Source organism: Vulpes vulpes, chromosome 2 (assembly GCF_048418805.1).
Source record: "Vulpes vulpes isolate BD-2025 chromosome 2, VulVul3, whole genome shotgun sequence".
Taxonomy (NCBI): domain Eukaryota; kingdom Metazoa; phylum Chordata; class Mammalia; order Carnivora; family Canidae; genus Vulpes; species Vulpes vulpes.
In genome coordinates, this window is record NC_132781.1 from 159203254 (window position 1) to 159216760 (window position 13507).

The window sequence follows — 13507 nt, forward strand, 5'->3', positions numbered from 1 at the left end:
ATCCTCCTCACAAACACATTAAAATTTGTTTGCATCTCCTCAGCAAGCCCTGGGTGACAGCCGAGGAGGTGGTGGAGAAAATGCACCAGGGTGCAAACCTCAGGGCCCTGTCAGGCCGAGAATGCTGGGACACCAGAGTCCCGTTGTCGGCCTTGCTGAAGTTGGGGGGTGGGGAGGGGAGTGGAGGCTCCCAGAGCCAAGGCTGAGGGTGCAGGACCTTGCTTCACTCCTGTGTCAGCTTGTTGCACTTTTCCCTCATGTTCATTGTGAGGATTTTGTGAAGTGTAAGGAAGCAGGAAATAATTCTTCTCAGACCCTACTATCAAGAGAAAGCCTGCACTAGCATTTGTCCATGCTTTAGGGTGGCCTGGGCGGAAGCTGAGCATGGCCACGGGCCTCTGTCAGCCTGTTGCCACACCTGTGATCTGGCGGTCCCACGTCGGCACTGCCCAGCACGGTTCAGAAGAAACGTTAGCCTCGACGTTTCTTCCCAAGAGTGGTCCCTGCCGATGAGCAGCTGACCTGTGTACTGCCATGTCACCCAGGGCTCTAGGGAATGTCCGAACAAAGACTGTGAGTGGGAATGGAAGAGTCCGAGCAAGAAGGAGGAGGTGGCAGGGGAAGGAAGGTGTTTGCCTCGTTCAGGGCTTCCCAGCCGCCCTGCAGCTGGTGGCAGTGCCCCTGGCCGGAAGCCGGGGAGAGCGGGAGCCCAACAGGCAGGGGGAGCCGGTGGCTTCACTCACCAGGGTCTGGTTTTACAGCATGATTTTATTACTTTGTTTAAACTGGTAGAAGATTTCAGAACATCTGACACACCCTACTCAAAAGCAAGGGCAAAACACCTTCCAGAGCCAATAAGGGGTAATGATCGGTGCCAGCCTTCCCTCTGCCAGCGCAGATGCTGGGGAAGGGACTTGAGTGGGAATGTCACCAGGCCTCCGGCTTAGCCGCTCTGTGCCTGTGAAATGGAAGCACCCTGCTTGGTGAGGGAGGTGTGGGGGGGCCCACAGGGCCACTGAGCCCCTTCTGTGCGCTGGCACCTTCACATACACGGCCTCATTTAGACCCACGGCGACTGAACCGGGACTCGTTACTGTGTCCGGTTGATGGTTGTGGAAACAGAGCTCTTGAGCTTTGGCAGCTCGTTGCAGGCCCTGGGACTCATGGTTGGAACGAAGCCCAGCTAAGCCCAGGGGCCTACTGTCCTGCTCCCTTCCTCTCAGCCCTTGGGGGCACTGGTTTTAGCTTTTCCTTGGCCCTGGCCCCTCTGAGAATATGCTGAATTCTGTGGACTCTCTCCCCCCAGAACACCCCTCTGCTTTGCAGTCAGGGTCAGACTGGAGCCCCCCTCTGCAGTGGTCCATGGCCCCAGATTAGAGCCTCTGCCCTGGGTGGCCATGGGGTCAGCCTCCCCCACATTAACGCCTTTAAACACCGAGCGGTGCCCGTTCTAGAACACAGCTGACTCCTCTGCCAGAACGAGAGTGCTTGCTCGGTGACTGTCTCCCCAGGGAGCGGCTGTGTTGGAGCTTGTCGGGGCACACCGTGTTCTCTGCGTGGATGGGGCAGCTGTGACTCAGTGGGGCTGGGGGCCCTGCGTGCCCGCGCCTCACCCCTCTGCCTGCCCCTGTTTTCCAGGCCTGTTGTCAGAAGTCACCGATCCCGAGAACTTCCTGAAGGACCTGTTGAACTCAATCCCTTGAACATCATGCGGAAGCTGCCGTTGGCAGAGACCGAAGCTAGCTTGCCTTCCATCCTCCGTGTTCTTCCCTCCTGTGCATTGACTCCCCCCACGGGACGCTGCAGCCTCACTCCTCCCTCCCCCCTCATGTCTTCTTGGAGTGGCTTGGGGTTTTTAGGCTTCCTGTTTTATCTTGTGTGTGTGGTGCACTAGCTATGAAGTTGTCTGTAACCCAAGCCACGGAAGGACGTGTACATACCTAGGAGCCTCGACCTGTCCTGGCCAACTCAACACTTGAGTGTGCGCATCTTGAGAAATAAACGAATGACTGAGTACACATTGAAAGAGGAGGTGTTGCCTGCTGCTTAAACCCACCCTCGGCGCCCCTGGCCAGCTGCTCTCCTTGGCCACGCGGCCCACTCCCGCGCGAGCACAGGACGACTGCCGTGTCAGAGTCACCGTTGGTAGTACCAGTGGAGCCCGTCTGCTCTTGGCCGGCGAGCTGGGGCAGCACGTTTGCGGAGTGTGAGCTTTCCTCAAACAGACCCCTCAGCCTCTCTTAGTTTTTTGGCCTTAAGAGCTGGAACCCAAAGACTCATGGAGCCGATGAGTTGGTCCTCGGCCGGAGGCTGGCGTGGTGGAGTAATCCTGCCAGCTGTGCACCGAGAGCTTTTGGCGACTTTGCTTCGGGCTTGCTGTGTCAGGGGAGGGCCTGGGGCTGTCTTCGCACTGGAATAACGAGTGGCTGCCTTTCCCTGAGCTGCTCTCTGCTGGGTGTGTGTGTGTGTGTGTGTGTGTGTGTGTGTGTGTGTGTGTGTGTGTGTGTGTGTGTGTGTGTGCGCGCGTGCATGTGTGCGCGCGTGCATGCTCGTGTGCTTCCAGTCTTCAGGAAAGCCTGGGAACAGGCATCCTTTGCCCAGGGCCACCCCACCAGTAGCTGCCGGGGCTGCAGGCTTGTGCCCCCAAAGCTGTGCCAGCCCCATCTGGGGGCCTTGAAAGCTGCTTTGCCGTCCCCCTGGGCAGCAGCCTTGTTATTAGTGAGGAAGCAAGACTTGCAAGGGCCTCTCCCCAGATTCTAGGGCAAGGCTACACCAGGTGTGGCCTCATGGGGAGGAAGAGCTTGCTAACGGCCATCTTTTGTTCCCTGGGAGCCGCTCTGCCAGTTGCTTCTCTGAAGACCGCCTCTTCTGTCTCGATGCCCAGCTCGTGTCGAGGCTCCTGCCTCTGGCCAGACCGCTGGGGAGAGGAGATCCCTCTCCACCCCATTAGAAGACTTCCACATCCCAAGGACTTGGTGACCCTCCCTCAGAGTCCCTAACTGGGCGGCCACGACAGGAGTGTCCTGCTTGGGGGTTTGCCAGAGAGACAAAGGCGATTTATGGCAAGAGCCCAGCTGGAGGCCCTGGCAGGCAAGAGTGCGTCTGTGCCCACGTGCACAAATGCACGTCGTTGTTGGTGCTGGGTGAGGGGCTTTCTGGGGGACTGACGGGCTTTGGGGAGGGGTGCAGCCACGTCAGGCTCTCACTCTGTGCTCAGATCCCAGCTTTGCCGCCTTACGTGTCTTCACAGCCTCACCCATAAGATGGGATTGTGGGCAGCCGCGGGGGAGGACGTCGCCAGGTGTATGTGGGCTTCCTCGTCTGCTCTGTAGTCGGGAAACTGCTGCTCTCGTTAAGGAGTTCATTTTCGGTCTACGTGACCTGGCTTTTTTCTTTAGCAAAGATCCAGGTTTCAGCTGAGGTCCAAGTGTGTCTAGTGAAGGAGGATGAAGGACCTTGGTGTTAGGGACACGTGCTCCTCACACCGACCACAGCACGCTCACACCCACTCTCACCCCGCATCTCCCGCTGGCTCGTGGTCCCCCAAGGGCCTGTTCCAGGCACACGCTCGCTCACGTGCAGGATTGCTATCCAGAACATCCCAGCAGGGAGAGATTGGAGCAGCTTCATCCGGGGTGGCAGAGCCAGAATGGAAATCGGGGGAAGGGGCCGGGAGGGACTCTCACGATGTCACCTGCCAACCGGGTGTCAGGCCTGCTGTTTGACACCATCATAGCTTGAGCCACCTTCACGGTGACACCTCAGGGCGTCGGGAGTGTTGACGGGCACCTGCACAAGCATATCCGCAGCCTGGCTCCTTTGGCCTGCAGAGCCAGAGTCCCCAAAGCGCGTTGCAAGGTGCTGATTTATTTTTCTCTGCCCTTCACTTCTGGATTTCTTGCAGAAGCCTCAGGGAGTTCTGATTTCAGCCCAAACACCGCAGCTCTCCCTGTGACAGCTTTCCTAGTGTCCATGTGGACCACTGCGGTAACATCCTGGTCCCAGAGTGCTGGCGTGGCCGCCCAGGTCTGTGACAGTCCCAGGGTGACTGGTACCTTAGGCAGAGCTTGGGCAGGAGCAGACTGGCCTAGGGAGAGCCCCTGTCTCCTGACAGCAGTGTCGAGGGACCCTAGGCAGACAGGCACTGGGTCCCTGCCTTCCTCAATGGACAGCCCCGGTTGGAGAATTCAGAAGGTTCCAGACTGGCAGCGCCTCGTCATGGCTGCAGTGGTTAAGCCCCTGAGGTCTGTGTTCAGCAATAAAGCTGGAGGAGGCATGTGGGCATCTTCCTCCCGATTGCTAAGGCCTCTGGGCTTCTCGGTTTGTGTCGCGTCCCTTCTGGCGGCGGCTCTCCGAGTTCAGTTCTGTTAGGGGCTAAATGGGACGCTGGGCGGCCCCCTCCTCACACGGCCCCCTTCTCTGCCCCAGTTGTGTTTGCTGCGAGCCGGGGGCTGGGCCCGGTCCTGCGCGTGTAGTTCCCACAGGGGGCCTGCGGGTTAGGTGGCCGTTGATCCCACCTGACCCCAGAGGGAGCGGCGGCGGCGGGGGCTCCCCTACTGGCCTTGTGCGCACCTGCGAGGCTTTCCATCCCCTTGGCACTGGGCACTGGGCACTGGGCACGTGCTGAGGGCGTGACGGGGCGTCCCGTCTCTGGCTTTGGAGAACCCAGGATCCTGTGAGGGGCGCTAGGTAGGAATGGGTGAAGGTGAGAGGCAGGTGGCGCCGCGGCTCCCTCCCCGGCCTGGGCGCCTCTCCCATCCCCCCACTCCCCCCCCCCCCACTCCCCACACTTGCTCCCTGCAGTACGCAGCACCCAGGGGACGGCAGACGGGACGAGGCCAGGACCAGCTCCTCCAGCTTCCCTAGGCCACCGCGACCCTCCTGCCTCAAGGTTGCTTTCTCCAGGCTCCGATGCAGCAGAGGGAGCCGGCGGCCCCTGAACGAGAAGAGGATGAAGACGGGCCTTTCCCAAGTGCCCGTGAGAACCGGAGCTTCACCCTGCAGCGCCTGCGTCAGCCCCTAGTGCCATCTCACGGGGCAGGTGGCACCCCTTTTCCAGACTAGTGAACTGGGGTGCAGAGAGCCTGGTAGCCTGATTCACTCCAGGGTAAGGACCCAGCTCTGGCTGGTTCCCGAGCCTGGAAGTGTCTGGGACCCGGTGTGGCCCCGGCCCAGGTCCCCCTAGTTGATCGTCAGTGTTAGTGTATTGTCGCCTAAGAGAATCGCAGACTGTCCCGGGTCCGGAGCCCTTGGGAGTCTCCCCTCCCCGTGTCACAGCTGCAGGGCAGATGTTGGGCCCCGACAGGCACGTGCACGTGCCCACGAGTTCCACCATCGCACCGGAGCCCGTTGCTTTGGTGACTCCTCTGTGTCCCGAGTCCTGTGTGCCTCTGCCGCTCTGCGGTCCCTGCCCCAGGCGCTGCTCCCGTTCCTGCCCGTCCTTGCCTGTCGCCAGGTCGGGCGTCGTGGGCTGCCAGCTCGCCCATGCGGCCTCCCTGGGGCCCGGAGTGGCTGGGCCAGGCCCGGCTGGGTGCAGAGCACGGGTTCCCCGCCTGTGACAGGAGGTGCCCGCCACCTGCAGTGCCACCCGAGGTCGCCTGGCCTGGGGCTGGCCACCGTCGGCCGGGGCTGGCATCCTCGTGCCCCTCACCTGTGCTCCTTTGCCGGCTTTGGGGGCGCACCTGACCCCTTCACTGTAGGCTGCGACAGTGGGGTGCAGAGGACAAGGGGCTCGCCTGAGGCCCACATCCCAGGCCAACAGGGTCCGGGGCACTTAGGCTCGGGGACTCCCGGCCTGTCCCCCCTGAAAATGATTTCCAGATTGGCTGACGAGAAGACAGAGGGACTGGTGACGGGCTGGGAGGCGGGGGCCTTCTCCTCGGGAAGAGCCTGTGGCCAGTGGGGTGCAGGTGGGGGGCTGGCCTGGCCCCTCGGGAGCAGGAGAGGTGGCGCCTGGGACATGCCCAGCAAGAAAACAGCTGCCGGGCGAGGCCAGGGGGCTGGGACAGGACCAGCGTTAGCCCGGGGTGACCAGCTCCCAGGGACATCGGCGAGGGACCCCAACTGTCCCCCAGGGCCCGGCGCTCCGGGCGTGGGCGGGCTTGAAGAGCCGGGACCCAGAGGTCTCACTGGTCGCTCTTCAGTCCCTCTGCCCCTCTGCCCCTGTCCCTGTCACCCCCCTGCCTCAGCTGCCCTGGCCCACTCAGTCTCCAGAAGGGGGCTCCTGCTGGACCCCCCCGTCCGGCTGTTCACAAATTTAGATATTTGCCCCCCTGCCCCCCACTCCTGTACGAGCACCCGCTCGGGCCGAGCACTGTGTCAGACACGGTCTCGTCCTCGGTTGCTGTTCTTCGTCCTGTTTCACTCAGACGTGGATGCACTTGCCCAAGGCTGCACAGCCCTGAAGGGGGGCCGCCGCCGTCCGTCCGCAGCCCCGCTCATTCCCCTGGGCCTGCTCCCCCTCTGCTCCGGGAGCCAGGGCCCAGCCAAGTGCCCACGGGCAGGTGGGGCGGGCATGCGCTGGGAACCACGCAGAGGGCGGGACAGGCGGGCGCAGGCCCTGGGAACGAGCTCCTGGCTGGGATGACAGGGCGGATCCGTGGGCCCCACTGGCCCTAATGCCAGGGCAAATAGGGCAATTAGGAGGTAGCTTTTGTTTGGTGGGGCCTGCGTGCTGGGCTTGGAGCCGCGAGTGGCCGGCGGCCCGGTCCGCAGTCACATGGCTGCCCTCGGCCCTGGTCTCTTCGTGGGGATGAGGTCACAGCCCCGTGGAACGTGACTGCACGGGGCAGGACAATGACACTTTGTTTCTTCTCCTGGCTCCGGAGATGGTGGCCGGAGATGGTGGCCGGTGGGCTGATTCTTTTCACAGCACAGGACACTGATCCCTCCCTCCTTCCCTGCCCCGGGTTGCCAGAGGGGCTCCGGCTTCCCCCCAGGGTGACCTTACAGGCGGGGTTCCCAGGCTGCAGATACTGGGTTCCTGAGCCTTCAGGTCGCCCTTCCTCTGCTTTCCCTACTCTGGCAGCCGCACCTGGTCCCCCGACCCCCCCCCCCCCCCCCCGGTCCCCCGACCCCCCCCCCCAGCCCCCACCTGCTGTGCGGGGCTGCACTCAGTACCTACGCTCACCTGTTACGTTCACACTCATGGAGGTGGGCATGATTAGGCCTGGTAAAATGAGGGAATCGAGGCTCTAGGGTGGGGGTGCCTCCCACAAAATAAGCGCTCTGCTAGGGATTGCCAGAGGAGATTCTGGGTGCCAGGCCAAATTTGAATTTCAGATCAATGACAAAAGAATTTTTAATGTAAATATCTCCTATGGCCTAGGACAATATTTTTTTAAAATCTAAGTACATCCCATGCAATAGTTGGGACATACTTATACTGAAACAATTAGTCCTTACTCTTCTGAAATTCACGTTTAACTGCACCGCCTGCGTTTTTATTCGCTAAGCCTGGCAACTCTAGCTCAAGTGGTTGTTGAACACACAAATTTAGGCAAACCCAGACCCTGATTTTGAGGGACCCCTTCCACTTCTGCGGGAGAGGCAAGTCCCAGAGGCAAATCCCCACTGTGAGGTGCCCTGGCCTGGAAGCTGGGGAGAGCCTGGTGTGTTTGGGGAGCTCCCAGGTCGTCAGGCCTGGAGTGTAGGAGAAGGGGGCCCAGGGGCAGATGAGGAGGTTCATCGCGGGAGCCATGAGGATCCTGAAGCGTGGTGAGTGGGGCAGGCAGGTGCTAGAAGCCTCAGCTCCGGCCTTTCTTCACGAGGCTCTGCTGAGACGCCGGGGGCTGGCCCCAGATCCCTCCCCAGCCCGCCCACCCTCCTCTGCCCCTCCGAAGCTGCTCAGCTCTGCTCTGGGGTCCTATTGAGTTCAGCTGGCTGTGCAGCCTTGGACCAAGCCCTTCTCCTCTCTGGGCCTCAGTTTCTTCCTGTATAGGATGGACATGTCTCATCTGGCTGACAAGGTGCTTGCACAGCACCTGGCACAGAGGAGGCTCTGGAAACGTGAGTCGTTGGGGTTATGAGTGACTCACCCCCAGGAGGGGCTTTCGCAGATGTGGTGTGGGTCCCATCGAAGGAAAGCGCAGCCGCCAGCGGGGCTCCTGCAGCGACGAGCACTTTGGAGGGAGTGAGTCTCCTGTCACCGGAGGCATCCCAACAGAGGTCCACGTACTGGCTGCTGTGAATTGGACATGCATAGGGGGATGATGAGGTCGAAGGTCATTTCCAACTCTAAGGGCTGGGGAGCAGGTGAGAAGTTCGAGGGCTCTGCAGCCACCCAGTGCGGGGTTCTCATTCGGCCTCCTCTGCTGTGGGCCCTGGGCCAGCCGCCTCCCCCCGCAGCCCTGTTGGGGCCCTGTGAGGGTGGCCCGCAGTGCCGCCTCCCGGGATAGACGCCACCGTGTTCGTGAAGTGCCCAGCGCAGAGCAGGGGCCAGAGCACTGTGGGTCTAAGCAGCGTCCCCCTGACGTGGGAGCAGAGGCTTTTGAGCAGCCTCTCGCGGGGCCCTGCTGGGAGCCACCCATCCCTCCCGGGTGACTGGCTGTCCCCCAGCGGGTGGGGCTAGGCCGCGGGGCAGGACCCCACAGCGATCTCGAGGCCGAGGGGCCCCGGGGGAGGCAGCCCGTCAGAGGAGAGAGCCCACCCACCCCCAGGGTCTCTGCAGCAGCCTCGGGGGATGGAAGGGCCCGAGCCTGGGCTCTGGGGCGGGGGGGGGCAGCCATGAACCCGATGGGCAGGCTGGGCACCAGGCCTGGCTGCCCTCGCTGCTGCATCGCGCCGCTCCGGGGTTGCCCGCGCCTGGGGCAGCTGCCAGGACGGGGCGCACACACGTGCACGGAGGCTCTCATCTTACTAACTCCTGGAGGGTGGACGGTAGGCAGAGATCTGTCCAACGAGCAACGTTTTGGGAAACTGAGGCCCAAGAGGGGTGGGACTCGCACAGGTTCATGGGTATCCGGCACCCCAGAGCAGGATGGGGCCACCGGACGCCTCCCAGCTTCATGCCCATCAGCCCGGGCAAGTGCTCGCGGGGTGCTTTATCCCCACGGCCGCCCCCGTGAGCTGCCACTCAGGCCATCCCCATCCCACAGGTAAGGAGCCCGCGGCCGCCGTGTCGGAAGCAGCAGAGCAGAGGTCTGAGCCCAGGTCCACGGTCGTTACCCCGTTGCCACCTCCCCAGCTGATGGGTCTCGGAAACGCCTGGACTCGAGGGGCCGGGACTGCGTGGGGCCGTCGTGAAGGACTTCTTACTGTCCCAGGGGCCCAACGTGGCACATCCGTTCCAGAAGGGTTTCCGGGGGCGAGGCGCATCTGGCCTGCACTTGCACAGCCTGAGAGTAAGAACAGTTGGCACACTTGTGAAGGGTTGGCAGAAACACAAAAATGTGTAACAGAGGCCGAATGTGGCCGCCAGAGCCCCACGTAGTAGGCCCGTGTCTGCAGGACACGCCTGCTGGGCCTGGGACGAGCGGGGGATCCCCGCATCCGAGGTCCCTGACCCCCCGAGCCATCCTGCGCCCCAGGTCACGCAGCTGAGCTGGGAAGCACCCGCAGGCTGACTCTCCGGCCCGGGGCTGTGGGAGACCACCCTGGGGCCCGGGAAGGAGGTGTTGGCGCTGCTGTGGGAGGTGGGGCGGTGGAGAGGCTCCCGCTGTGAGTGTCAGCGGGGAGCAGTCAGGGGACCCCACTGTCGCGCCCACCAGCACACCCAGAGCAGGAGCCCCGGGGCTGCTAGAGCCCGTGGCCCAGCCTGGCCTCAGGGCCCGGGTGGCTATTCCTGCGTCCCCTTCTTGGGAGACCTCCGTTGGCGTCCAGAGACACGGGACAGCCCAGCTTGGCTCAGACAAGCCTGAGTGTCTCTGGGGCTCCCCAGGCAGGGGGAGGGCGCGATGCCGTCGGATGGGCAGGGACAGTGCCTGCCCCCACCCGGCCTGGGGCTCCCGGCCTGCCTCACTCCTGCACATTTGCCAACGGAACCGGTCACCTAGGCCACCGCCCTGCACACTGGATGTGCCTGTGCCCCATGGCCCCGCCAGCCCCGCCGCTCTGGCTTCAGAGTCTGGGCAGGGGCATCCGAGTGGCCGAGGGAGGCCTGGAGGCAGCCTGGCAGGCCTGGAGGGCAGTGAGGCGGGGGCCCCGAGACTCACAGCTGGGTTCAGATGCTGGGTGGTCAGAGGCCAGACAGAAGGACAGCTGTCCGCCCCAGACACACCGGCAGTGACCTAGAGGGACAGAGAGTGCCCGTCACAGGGCAGCTTTGCCTCAGCCGGCCCGAGTCCCCTCCTCCACGAGGACCTGCGACCTCGACAGCAGGACCAATAGTATGACTGCTGAGCGCTAAGCTCAGTGCTGTCCCCGACCACCCACAGCCGTTCCTGGGGCCCGCCACCACCCTCTGGCTCACCGGATGCAGGGCCGGCGTCCAGGGGAGGTGACAGGAGTCCTCGGGAGCCGGGGCACAGGCCTGAGTCCCAGCGGACCAAGGGAAGGAGCAGCGGGCCCCAGGGCAGGTGGAATCGTCAGGGCAGTGAGGTGTGCGGTGGCCGGAGACCTTCCAGGCGGGGGCTCCTAGATTGGGGGACCAGGGACGGCTGCAGGGGGGACATCTGGGGGGAGGCCAGCCCCGAGGGCGGCGTGTCTGTGACCCACAGAAGCCCGGCGCTCGGAAGGGAGAGCCCAGCTGCCAGGTGTGCGGCTGGTGGGCAGGTACGGGGTGGGGGGGGCGGCTGGGGGGACAGCGAGGAGGGGGCAGTGGAAGGAGGGGACGCTAAGGAGGGTGGCTTGGCTGCTGTGTGACCCAGGGCGAGCCCCTGGCCCTCTCTGGAGCCCGCTGGTCCCTGTGCAGCACGAGGGCACTGGGAGTCCCCAGAGGCTTCCCCCTCCTTCCCTAGGGGGTGTCAGGGGAGCTGGACGGTGGTGCGGGTCCTGGGCACCCCTAGCCCCTTCCTGGGCCGGGCCGGGTGTGGGGACTGCCCCACAGCACGTGTGATCACACGACTCCTCCTCCTGTAAATGTTTGGCTGCAGCCAAGTCCTGGGATTCCGAGGCGAACGAGCCCGCCCCTGCCGGTAACACGTGTGACGGGGAGAGAGACCCTCATGTTAAAATCCTCCGAAACCCAAACCGTAGTGATCCACGAGTCACCTCATGTGAGCTCCGACGGGCCACCCAGCCACAGTTGGGGCAGGACCCTCCCCGGGAGCTGCGGGCTGCCCCCAGGTGTGAGGTGCGTGTGCTGCTTTGGGGTGGAGTCCTGGCTCCTGTGGTCCCGTGGCCCCAGCACCCGAGTGAGCTTGGGGGGCCGCCGTCCCGAGCCTCCTGGGCGGCCACCAGGGTCTCCGGGCCTCGGCCCTCTGCTCTGGGAACCCGCCATCTCTCACCTGCCCCGCCTGCCCGTCCGTGGCCTCATGCGGCCTCGTTCCCCCATTTTACAGGTGAGCAAACTGAGGCCCAGGTCAGGGGTGATAGAGGGACCTTGAGGGCAGGGCTCAGCAAGTGGTTTCCAGAGTCTGGCCGGTGCCTCTTTCTTTGCTTCACAGGCTTCAGTTGCCTTTCGGTTCTCTTTTGTCCGCCCCACACGGGCCCCTTTCCCCTCCAGCCGTGGCATTTTGCGGAGCTCGTGTCCGTGGCCTTGGAGGCTGCTCCAGCCTGGGTGTGTTGGGTGCACCAGGGAAATGTCATTTAGCTGCTGCCTGTAACCGCGTGTGTCCTGCAAACGGGAAGGCAGCTCTGACGGCCTGATGGGGGGCGGGGGGCTCGTTACGACTTGCCGGCCGAGGGCAGGCATGGGGGGAGCACCAGGTCCACCCCGCGGCGGGGCCGGGCGCCCTGAGACCTCGGGGCCTGCTGAACCCCCCGGCCGCCCCTTCCCAAGGCGGCGGCGAGGCTCCCTCCCACAGGCCCCCCACCCCGACTCCACAGTGACATCTCCTTCGGGAGCACCTGCCAGCCCAGGCACCGTAGAACCTGCTCGGAGACATGCTCCCCGCCGCCCCCCGCTCAGCCCTCCCTGCACCTCGTCCTCAGGAGAGCCTGGCTGCCAAAACCTGACAGTTCCTGGCTCCTGGCCCCCGGCAGACAGGGCTCGGGCCCCGAGAGGGCCCCTGTGTCTGCAGACAGGCCTCGGGAGGGCGGGAGGGCCGGGAGCTGTGACGGAAGCACCTGACACATGTCACCCTGCCTTCCTCTGCAGTCAGGGGGCAGCCCGCTCTTCCTGCCCCACCGCCAGGACAGGCTGCGCATCACTCCCAGGGCAGCGGGTGCCCGGCCCCAAGGCAGTGACATCACCTGCTCTTGGGCAAGCTTTGTCTGCCGGGGCGGGGCCCCCACCAGGAAGAGGCTGGCACGTGTCTGGGCACCTGAGCCAGGCGGAGGGCGGGGGGGGACAGGGAGGCAGCCACGCCGTCAGGATCCTGAAGTCCCTGTGTCTTGAGTTTCCCAGCCTGCCCTGGCGCGGCCCATGGTCCTCTCCTGATGGCCTGGGGCAGGAATTCTCACCTGTGACTCTGCCTCCAAAAGAGTTAGGGCAGCTGAGTGTCAGGAGATGGAGGAAGCAGAGAATTCACTGGGTGCACACTCCTAGGCCCAGGATGGGGATGGAGGGGGGTAAGGCAGGTGCCCCCCAAAGGCAGTGGGGCTGCAGGCCTGTGAGGAGACAGCTGTACCCATAGAGACCTTTCTGTTGCTCCAAAAAACCAAACCCTTTTCCAACCCCAGGGCCTTTGCTTGTGATGAACACCCCTTCCCGAGTCTCAGGGACGGCTTCACGGCCCCTGGGGCTGGATCATGGGGCACCACCTGACAGGGGCCTTCCCCAGGGACTCGTCCAGTGCTGCCCCCACCCCGTCTACCCCGTCGCCCTGATCTACTGTCTCTGTGGCACGTGTCCCATCCTGAAGTGCCGTCTGGCTGTGTCTTGGTCACAGCTCTCTGGCTCGGGTGTAATTACAGTTAAGCATCAGCTCCCGGGTACCCGCGACCCCGAGGCAAGAACGCAATCCTGTTCTCTCTGTACTCATGGCATTGACCTGGGGACACCTGAGGACACTTCTCCCTGCAGCCTCACCACTAGTTTGGCCTTTACAAGGATGAGCACCCAAGGGAAACTGAGGCAGCTCTCAACTCATTTCCGTCCCCAGCCCCATCTTCTGGACCCGAGCTGGACCCTACCTGTTCACAGGTGCCTTCCTGAGTATCCCTGGGACACTCAGGTGTTGGCCTGAGCGGGCCCGAGTGCCCGGCTGGCGCCCTGTCTCCCAGGGGCCCATCTGCGCTGTCTGAGTGCTGAGCGAGCTTAATAGGGAGGAGGGAGGGGAGCCAGGAACGGCCAGCGGGAGGCTCCGAGCTCCCCCCAGTCCGTGGTTTTCACACCTTATTCTTTTCCAGCCAAACTGTAAATAGGGCCCCACCCGCCTCAACTCACCCTCACCCCATATATGAAGAGAAGCCCAAGGTCTAGCTCTGGGGACATAGTCCCGGTGGGAGCTGGAGTCCTACTTGCAGG

General features: G+C 63.5%; 1 protein-coding gene across 17 annotated transcripts in view; it reads left to right on the plus strand.

Moving 5' to 3' along the window:
• The window catches only part of UBR4 (ubiquitin protein ligase E3 component n-recognin 4), a 132900-nt gene extending 130874 nt beyond the window's left edge, over nt 1-2026 (plus strand). For all 17 annotated transcript variants that reach the window (XM_072751017.1, XM_072751018.1, XM_072751023.1 and 14 more), the window contains one exon: nt 1639-2026. In XM_072751017.1, coding sequence (XP_072607118.1) covers nt 1639-1703 — 65 coding nt within the window. In that variant the 3' untranslated portion in view covers nt 1704-2026. The remainder of the gene's footprint in view (nt 1-1638) is intronic.
• The last annotated feature ends 11481 nt before the right edge of the window (nt 2027-13507 follow it).